Consider the following 10,376-nt stretch of genomic DNA (forward strand, 5'->3'; position numbering starts at 1 on the left):
GAGACTTTCCATTGAGATTCTAGAGGGTGGAACCCCATTTGTCAATGTTTTGGTCCTCACTATAGTCTTTTTCACCTCTTTCAGTTTTTGGCATAAATATTCCACTAAGTATACATTTGTTGCTCAATAAATCATAAAACCACTTCCAAACACCTTATAAATTTTTCCTTAAAACTCGTGGAAAATATTTCACAAAAATAAAAAATTTCATTTTTGACCAAAAAAATGTGGGTGTCATGGCTTTTAGTCGACTTTGCAAATTCGTACATAAATCACCGTTCAATCTATTTATTTTCACCTTCACCTCAATGTGAAGTTTTGAAAATTAGGGTGTGACTTTCCATTGAGATTCTTGAGGGTGGAACCCCATTTGACAATGTTTTGGTTCTCACTATTGTATTTTTCACTTTTTTTTTTCTTCAATTTTTGGCTTAAATATTCCACTAAGTATACATTTGTTACTCAATAAATCATAAAACTGCTTCCAAACACCTTATAAATTTTTCCTTAATGCTCGCGAAAAATATTTTGCAAAAGTAAATTTTATCATTTTTGACCAAAAAACGTGGGTTAACTCACGACTTTTAGTCGGTTTTGCAAATTTGTACATAAATCACCGTTCAATCTATTTATTTTTACATTCACCTCAATGTGAAGTTTTGAAAATTAAGGTGAGACCTTTCATTGAGATTCTTGAGGGTGGAACCCCATTGGACAATGTTTTGGTCCTCACTATTGTATTTTTCACTCATTTTTTCAGTTTTCGGCTTAAATATTCTACTAAGAATACATTTGTTGCTCAATAAATCATAAAAACACTTCCAAACACATTAAAAAGTTCTCCTTAATGCTCACATAAAATATTTACAAAAATAAAAATTTTCATTTTTTACCAAAAAAACGTGGGTTAACAACACTCACAATTTTTAGTCGGTTTTACAAATTCGTACATAAATCATCATTCAAACTATTTGCTCTTACCTTCGCCTCATCGTGAAATTTTGAAAATTAAGGTAAGACTTTCTGTTGTGATTCTTAACGGTGGAATCCCATTTGACAATGTTTTGGTATTCACTATTGTATTTTTCACTTATTTTTTCAATTTTTGGCTTAAATATTCTACTAAGTACACATTTGTTGCTCAATAAATCATCAAACTGCTTCCAAACACCTTCTAATTTTTTCCTTAATGCTCGTGGAAAATATTTCTCAAAAATAAAAATTTTCATTTTTGACCAAAAAACGTGGGTTAACACTCACGCTTTTTAGTCCGTATTGCAAATTTGTACATAAATCACTATTCAATCTATTTATTTTCACCTTCGCCTCTATGGGAAGTTTTGAAAATTAAGGGGAAACTTTCCATAGAGATTCTTGAGGGTGGAACTCCACTTGACAATGTTTTGATCCTTGCTATTGTAATTTTCACTTATTTTTTCAGTTTTCGACCTAAATATTCTACTAAGTATAGATTTGTTGCTCAATAAATCATAAAACTGCTTCCAAGCACCTTAAAAAGTTTTCCTTAATGCTCGCGGAAAATATTTACAAAAATAAAAAATTTCATTTTTGACCAAAAAAAGTGGGTTAACACTCACGAATTGTAGTCGGTTTTACAAATTCATACATAAATCATCATTCATACTATTTGTTCCCACCTTCACCTTATCATGAAATTTTGGAAATTAAGGTATGACTTTTCATTGAAAGTCTTGAGGGTGGAACCCCATTTGACAATGTTTTGGTCCTCACTATTGTATTTTTCACTTATTTTTTCAGTTTTCGGCTTAAATATTCTACTAAGTATACATTTGTTGCTCAATAAATCCTAAAACCGCTTCCAAACACATTATAAAGTTTTCTTTAATGCTCGCAGAAAATATTTCGCAAAAATAAAAAATTTCATTTTTGACCAAAGAAACGTGGGTTAATACTCACGATTTTTAGTCGGTTTTACAAATTCGTAAATAAATCATCGTTCAATCTGTTTGTTTTCATCTTCACCTCACCGTGAAATTTTGAAAATTAAGGTGAGACATTCCGTTGGGATTCTTGAGGGTGGAACCCCATTTGACAATGTTTTGGTCATCACTATTGTATTTTTCACTTATTTTTTAAGTTTTCGACTTAAATATTTTACTAAGTATACATTTGTTGCTCAATAAATCATAAAACCGCTTCCAAACACCTTATAAAGTTTCCCTTAATGCTAGCGGAAAATATTTCGCAAAAATAAAAATTTGCATTTTTGACCAAAAAAACGTGGGTTAACACTCACGACCCTATTTTTGACAAATTTTCTTAGTTTTCGATTTAAATATTATACTAAGTGTACATTTATTGCTCAAAAAGCTGTAAAACTGCTTCCAAATGCCTTATAAAGCTTTCTTGAAAGCTCACGGAAAATATTTTGTGAAAATAAAAAATTCGCATTTTTCACCAAAAAAAGGACGCACTCACGGTTTTTAGTTGGTTTTGTAAATTTGTATATAAATCATAGTTCAATGTAATTATTTCACCTTCGCCTCACTGTGAAATTTGTATGACTTTCCGCTGATATTCTTGATGATGGAACCCCATTTGAACAATGTTTTGAGCCTCACTGCTATATTTTTCATTAATTCCTAGTTTTTGGCTTAAATAATATATTGAATATACATTTATTACTCAATAATCCATAAAATCGCTTCGAAATGCCTTATAAAGTTTTTCTTAATGCTCACAGAAATATTTCACGAAAATAAAATAAAAAAAAATTATTTTTAACAAAAAACATGGGTTAACACACTCACAGTTTTTATTTGATTTTGCCAATTCGTACATAGATAGATCACTATTCATCCTATTTATTTTCACCTCCCCCTCACATAAAGTCTTGAAAATTAAAGAAAGACTTTTCGTTGATATTCTTAAAGGTGGAACCCTATTTCAACAATGTTTTGAGCCTCACTACTATTTTTTTCACTAGTTAAATATTATACCAAATATACATTTATTGCTCAATACACCGTAAAACCGATTCCAAATGCCTTATAAAGTTTTCCTTAACGCTCATGAAAAATATTTTGCAAAAAAAAAAAAAATGTATTTTTCACCAAAAACATGACCCACCCCATCCCACCAAAAAAACACTCACGGTTTTGCAAATTTGTACATAAATCATCATTCAAATTATTTATTGCTTAATAAACCTTTAAACCGCTTCCAAATGTACTAAATATACTAAATGAACCGTTAAACCTTTAAACCGCTTCCAAATATACTAAATATACATATATTTTTCACTTATTTTCTTAGTTTCACGTTCGCTTGGCATTAAAGTAAAGCTTTCCGTTGATATTTTTGAGAGTGAAACCCGATTTTAATAATGTTTCGAGCCTCGTTACTTCAATTTTCTATTAAATATGCCATACAAAGTCGTCAACAACATGCTCATAAAAAATATTTCGCAAAATAATAACATTAGTCAATTTTACAAACAATGTTTTAAGTTAACAAGGTTATTATTTTCAAATATCAATCCTTAGACCTCTTAATTAATTAAGTTGCCAAGATAAGAAATGCACCACCAAACAAATCAACCGACCAAAACTGGAATTGAAATCGGTTACACAATTAAGCAAATAAAATTATGAAACGAAATTATACAACACAAAAGCCGGACCAAAATTGGAAAAGTTGTGATTTTTTAGAGCTGCCGGCCGGCGGCATCAGCAACAAAGGGCAGGTACGGAGTCCGACCCAAAATGCAGTTAACCAAACCATAAACGAAGCAGAAAACGCTGAACACGAAAATACCATTATGCCCCCAAACCATGAGCTTGTACCCCAACCCGGCCCTACCCGGACTGAAAATCCTCTGGAGCAGCAGCGGCAGTACCAACAGGACGTCCAGCGTCACCGCCTGCATCGCGTTGAACCGCACGTAGTGGTTGAAGCTTGGGTTTCTGACGACGCCCAGGTAGAGGGCAAAGAAGGCCACGAAGCTCGAGTACGGCATCGACCGATAGAGGCTCAGCAAGGGGATCAAGGGTTCGAAGAGGAGGCCCAATTTGGGGAATTGGATAAACAGGTAGCGTCCATACTGGAGGGAGTTGAAGAAAGGGAGGGTGTAAGCGACAGCGGAGATCAATCGATCCGTGGCGGGGGTCGGTGTGCTGCAGGTGATGGCGGAGGATTTGGGTTTGGATTTTCGGCTGACAAGTTGAGGGAAGGAGAGTGACCGGGTGGAGAGGGTTGAGGGGAAAGCGCGCGACGCGGAGGAGGGAACGTAAGATTTGGGGATTAGGGTTTTGGGGGTGGCGGAGAGTTGGAGGAGAAAGGCCATAGCTGCTAGCTGCCAGGTTTGGGGTTGCTTGTGTCGTGTTGTGTGAGAAAATCAAAGTGAAAGTGAAGAGAAAGATTTGAGAATTGGGCTTGGATGTTTTAATTGTCACTTTATTGGGCTGGAAACTGAGGCCCAAATTGAGCTTGTTTGATGGACAATCTTTGACGGTAAAATGAAACAGAGACGATATTATTTTGTACATAACTGTACCGCCTCTAATTGGAAGGTTTCACTGCCATTGTGGCATCCCGGTTTAATCATGGAAAAACTCAACATAGTAATACATTATTTGATTAGGACGCTAGGTGGTGACGAATACATTTTATGTAAATCATTCCCTTTGTTCTCAAAACTGGTGTGGCTAACAAAGGTTGAATGAGTGAATGTTTCTCCTTGTTGGACTTGAGCTTTGCAAACAAATGATCATAGACACAACTTAAATGGTTCTCCTTCAAAACTGGACTATGTCCACTGAGTTTCTTGGATAAATTTGGGAACAAGGTTACAAGTAGCACTTGGCTAGAATAGGTCATGGGCTTGATTGCTAAGAGGACGCTCTGAGGCCATGGGCTTCATGAAGCGCTCAGCTTCACTTTTCCATGCTCATTGGACCTCGACTTTCCTTTGAACCTATGTTCCTTTGGATTTGTCGGGGTCGGATAGGCCCCTGTTAACAAGTCTCTCAACTCCTTGTCCAAGGACTTTTCTTAGGCAGGGAGTTGCATAGGTCAATTGGGGTTTGAGGGTGGCACCTGGGTGTTGTGTAGCCTTCCCAGTATAGGGTGCCTTTAGTGATTGGCTTCTTCATCTGTGATCACTTGGAGTAGAATCCTATCAATCGCCAGACTCATGAGTTGGGAGCTAGTGCTGTTAAGAACACGTGCTTGGAGCACATGTCCATTGCAGGTGAGTGGCGGAATCGAGGTGGCCCTGTATTTAAGGTGCAATAGACAGGCGTGACCTCATAACTCGTGAAGTTGTTTCACATTCCCTTTGCTTCAAAGATTGAGTAAGTGGGCCTCCACATCAGGATCTAGTCGTTTTGGTGCTTTTTTTTACCAACAACTGAGATTGTGTGCTCTGGGCTATATAAATTCCTTCCTTCTGGTGGAATGCCTACTTCATTCTGCCTTCTTCAACTGAAACTCTATCGAACCCGAGACCATTTCTTGTGACCTAAGTCTTACCAGTTACAAGCCTCAAACCTCTTTCTCTAAATTTTCTCAGGTTAGCTCCTTGTGCTTGTACTTTTTTCTTTTGTTTTTCCTTTAATATAGTTAGCTATGGTTTGGACAACATTATGAATTTTATGTTGTGGGTTGCCACTAACGTCAATGGGGACCAAATCTGGCTAGTTTAGTTCGTAAAGTGGGGTAAGGCATCCTTTATGACTTAGTGGTGGAGGCCACTGTTTGGAGTTGTAAGTGTGAAAAAATCACGGCTCATTTGTTTAACAATTTGGTAAGAGTCAATTTGTGAATCTAAGAGTTAGAGAGCAATTTAGGAGAATCTTTTCCTTTGGCTAGATTTGAGGCATGATTGTTCACACTATATTGTCATAAGGTATAGCTTGATGTTCAAGACATTGGTGAAGTGCTAATTCAAATTTTTGGTTTGCTTATTTGAGCTTTGCATAGATCTTTTGGCTCGTATCTATTAGTTTCCATAATGAATTTGTTGGAGAACATTTCAAGTTTTGAAGACTTTTGAATTTTTTGAGTCATGGTGGATGTCAATTTTCAAAGGAATTTGGTGCATGTTTACGTTTGTATTTTGGTATCCCAATTGGAAGTGTGTATTTGATTTGGAAGTTTGTTGATTTCTCGTCGAGGTGGAGTTTGTTGTGATTTACAGCTCAAAATCAGGATGGTTTAGAAATTAAGTTTGTATTACCTATTTTGTTTTGGTCCTATTGGGTTTGGATTTGACTTCTTGATTGAATTCTTTGTTTGGTGAATAGATTTTGTTAATTACCTATTTGTTTAGATTTGTATTTACTCCCAATTATAATTAGGATTCTCATTGTAACCTAAGTCATATTCATAATTAATAGGATCATAGGGTTAGTTCATTTTGTGCGCCTCACCATGGTTTACATATATTTTTCTCTTTTAGTTTTGGGTAGAGGTCACCGTTTGGACTTGAGAGTGTGGTAAATTCATGGCTCATTCATTTAGCAATTTGGTGACAATCAATTTATGAATCTGAGAGTCAGATAGCAATTTGGGAGAAAATTATCAGTTTGTTGGGTTCTATACTTGTTTGGTTTAGAGTTTGTAATTTATGGGACTTGGGTTGTGAAAGTTTAAACACTTTTTTGTAATCTCCATTTTTTTAGTGAAATTCCTTGACGTGCTTCGCTCGTGGACTTAGGCTTTACGTCAAACCACGTTAATCTCTTGTGTTTTTATTTAGAGATTGTTTGTTTTTTCGTTTTCGCTTACGATGCTGATATTTGTACTTGCGTTTTCTTCCGCTTGCTCATAAAAGTACACAACAAGGCCTTTTCTGATGAACTTTTCAAGTCATGTGTTCAATTGCCTCTCCACCCCTTCTTTATAGAGTTCTTGCTCATATAAGCCTAGCTCTACACTAACTCAACTTGAACACCATTTGTTTTTTCCTTAGCATGTATGTGCTCTAGAAAAAGCACCATCAGACAAAGCCAGTCTCAGCCTGGTCAAACACTGTTATAAGCTAAGAAATAGTTCTGGTCAGGTCGAGTTCTGTCACGTGCTCGACCCGTGCTTGCTTTTAGCCGATAATCCCTCCAACCAGTGATCGTACAAGGAGAACTAATTCTTCATTGGCGAAAACTGGAGAGCTTCGTGATGATGATGTTACAGGCGCTCGGGTCACCAAGAGTTTTAGGGCGAAGGGTAAGAAACAACATAAGTGGCAACTTGGTGGTTCCTGTCTTAAATGTCTTCTATTTTTTTTTTCTTTATTTATTGTAGAAGACTGGCCGAAAAAGGTTTCTTTCTCATAAGATGAGGGCTTCAACTAACGATGATCACCTCTTTATGTTCGGAAGAGCTTTCAACCGATGCAATACTGATCGTCGTCTAGATGCCACAATCTTCTACTAGGTAAACCATGTTGGACCCCGACACTTGCCGTTATCTTTTTTTTTTTCTATTCATTCCCATAACTTATGTTCTTAACGAGCCTTAATACCTTCGTCATTTTATTCACCTTATGTACTTATAGTTGACCTTTGTCCCATAGAGGGGGAGATGGCTAAAATGAACATGGAGGCCGAAAAGATCACTTGTCAGGTGATAGGGAAAAGCTCGGAATAAGTTGGTCGATCATGAAGGGCCAAACGCCTCATCGAGTGGTCACGACCTTTTTATAGGAAATGTACCACATGATTCCTCCAGCCCTCATGGGGGAAGGTTGGCCTAAAAAAGCCCAATTGTGAGCAACTCCAATACTCTGATCGCTAAAAAGCAGGCACTCGGTTCTTCTGCTCATCTTCGCCTAGAGAGGCTTAGGTCAAACGCTGAGTTGGTCGTATAATCAGGGATCATTTTGACAAAGAGATAGACACGTTATTGTCTTTCTGCATGGGCTTCTCCAAGGAGACGATGTCTCTAATGACGCAGTTAGCGAAAACGACAACATGTCCAACGAGCAGATAACATTTGCCTTCGACCTAACGTCGGGTAAACATCCTCCTTTTATTTGACATTTTCTATTCACGGCTATATTCTCTTATTGTTGAGATTTCCTTTTTAACTTCTTATGCATCTTGTGTTCGCACACTATTAAGCGCTTAAGTGGCCTTTCAAACAAAGGAAACAAAGGAAACAAAGCACTAGTCATGAACAAGTTATGAATGAGCTGAATGAGGCTGTGAAGGAAAAAAAGCAGGAGCTTGGGTCTTCTAGCTGAGTGATTGAGGCTCCCAACCTCAAGAATGCCCGGTTTAAGCAGCAAATAGAGCAGGTTGAGAATGAGCTAAGTAAGGCTTCATGTGACAAGCTTCAAGCAAGCTTTGAGCTGGGGGGCTAAGGACGCATTTCGAGCCCTTTGGGAAGAGAATGAACGCATGTAAAAGACCCATCAATACACTATGTCCAACAACAATCTGGACACGAGTGATTTTCTCCAAGACTTATGAGGGTGTCAAGTTCTACAGTTGCCTTTGTCTCCAAGTCGACTTAGAGTTTTACAAAAAGATGAAGGTAATTTTCCCTGACTATGTCATGGATGTCAAAATGACAAGGAAGAAGGCTCCGACCAAGAAAGGGTTGAGGACAGGTCGTGGTAAAAAAGCCCACTGCCACCAACAACATCGTTTTCCAACTTCCTAAGCCTACTGCTTAGCCTGGCCTTGAGCCCACCAGTGCTTAAACAACTAACCCTGAGGTCGATCAGCTCGAGAAAGAAGCCCTGTCGTCTAGGACATGCTAGACTATGCTTTATGGGTTTTTTATTTTTATTTTTTATTATATATATATATATATATAATTTTATTAAGTGTGCCTTTTTATTCCTTTATCGCAATGAGGATGTTTGTGGGAACATGGGTTAACTTTACCATGACAGCGAAAGTTAATTAAAGTTTCATTAAGTACATAGTGGTCGAGTACATTTGTGCGTGCAAGCTTTTTAGTGTGGCAAAGACCAATGTGGCTAATTTTGTTTTTCAACAAAACTTTTTTCATTCAAAAAAAGAAAACATATCCGCACATAAGCCACTTGCACCTCACACAAAAAACGTGGGCAAGTCTTCTATTTCCATTTAGTGGTGTAATACCCCTGCCACCTTACTAGAGACGTGATCTTGTTCCTATCACTTTAGAAAATAACAAGATAACCAAATATGGTATGTTGTTCCTACCATTATCCAACTTGCTCGACTTGCGTTGAACAGCGAGCCTTTTGAATTCTCCCACCCATGAGTTGCCCGACATGTTTTTAAAAGACTACCCTCCGAACATTTGATATTCAATAGGTAAATCGATAAGTCTTCCTTGGTAACCGATCAATCATTGGTTTGACGCTGATTTGTCTAGAGTTGCCTTGAAAATGAATAGGGTGCACATGGCCCCTATTTACGAACATCCTGATTTATCTGTCTTTCTACCCAACTTCGGTAATACTAGTCCCGAAGATTCGTATCACCAAACATTTGTCACAAACTCTTTATGAATTGTTCCAAAGACCATCTATTCTTTCTCGGGTGTTATCCTTTATAGACATGCAAGGAAAATGCCATCTTATGTAGAGTTTAACAAATGGGTGTACTTGTTGCTTGGACATGTAGACTTGCAGAAATGTCGAGTAGTGCCTCCGGAACATCATTATGCTTGTTGTCGCGGTCGGATCGCTCAATATGCTATAGGGTTTGATGTTGATGACCACCAAGCGGCTCTACGACACGCTCGATTGTCACTTTGGTCATCACTTTCATGGTTGATGCATAACATACTCGTGTTGATGTCCGATCTCTCCGGACAGTTTATACTCTTGCGAAAGTCGAGAACTTCATTACCAACATCCTCTGATTAATAAAGACATTTATCTCAGCCAAGAGCAGTCGTCCCAAGATTATGTTACAAGACGACAGGGAATCCACTATGGTGAATTGGTAGTTGTGTTTACTCTCTTATGATGGCTCCTGATAGACAGGGTGTAACTCATCTGCCCAATTTAGTGTATTACGATAGCCCCGAAGCTATGAGATGAGCCACCTTCCAGCAAAGGAGATCCCGATTGACCATCGTTGATCGAAAATCGAGGGAAAAATCACATTCACCGAACTCTTGTTGTCAATAAACACTTGAGAAACACCGACAATTTCAACAAATACAACTCGGGAGTTATCATGAGGTTGTAAGACTCCAAAACCATCTTCTTCCCTAAACATCACTAGCGTTTCTGATAGCCTTCTCACCTTGAATGGTCAGTCCATGGTCCCGACCGAAAAGGAATATGATTTGGACTGCCGAGAAGCCCAAGCGTATGTTTTTTGCATTCAATTAGAGTTCCCTGCCAATGTCGATCCCCTGTGAGATTGTAGATTACCTATCTCTTTACT

At 37.7% G+C, this 10,376-nt stretch overlaps 1 protein-coding gene across 1 annotated transcript; it reads right to left on the reverse strand.

Moving 5' to 3' along the window:
- Positions 1-3,561: 3,561 nt before the first annotated feature.
- On the reverse strand, positions 3,562-4,386 carry LOC125469971 (protein TIC 20-II, chloroplastic). Its single transcript, XM_048568271.1, has one exon. The coding sequence runs from the start codon at positions 4,325-4,327 to the stop codon at positions 3,689-3,691; it is 639 nt and encodes a 212-aa protein (XP_048424228.1). The 5' UTR covers positions 4,328-4,386; the 3' UTR covers positions 3,562-3,688.
- Positions 4,387-10,376: the final 5,990 nt, after the last annotated feature.

This window comes from the organism of the source record quoted next, unplaced genomic scaffold (genome assembly GCF_019419815.1).
Source record: "Pyrus x bretschneideri cultivar Hongxiangsu unplaced genomic scaffold, Pyrus_bretschneideri_v1 Contig48, whole genome shotgun sequence".
Lineage (NCBI taxonomy): Eukaryota > Viridiplantae > Streptophyta > Magnoliopsida > Rosales > Rosaceae > Pyrus > Pyrus x bretschneideri.

What these genes read in the sequence shown, in the direction of transcription:
- LOC125469971 (XM_048568271.1), bottom strand. Translation starts at nt 4,327, where the DNA reads ATGGCCTTTCTCCTCCAACTCTCCGCCACCCCCAAAACCCTAATCCCC.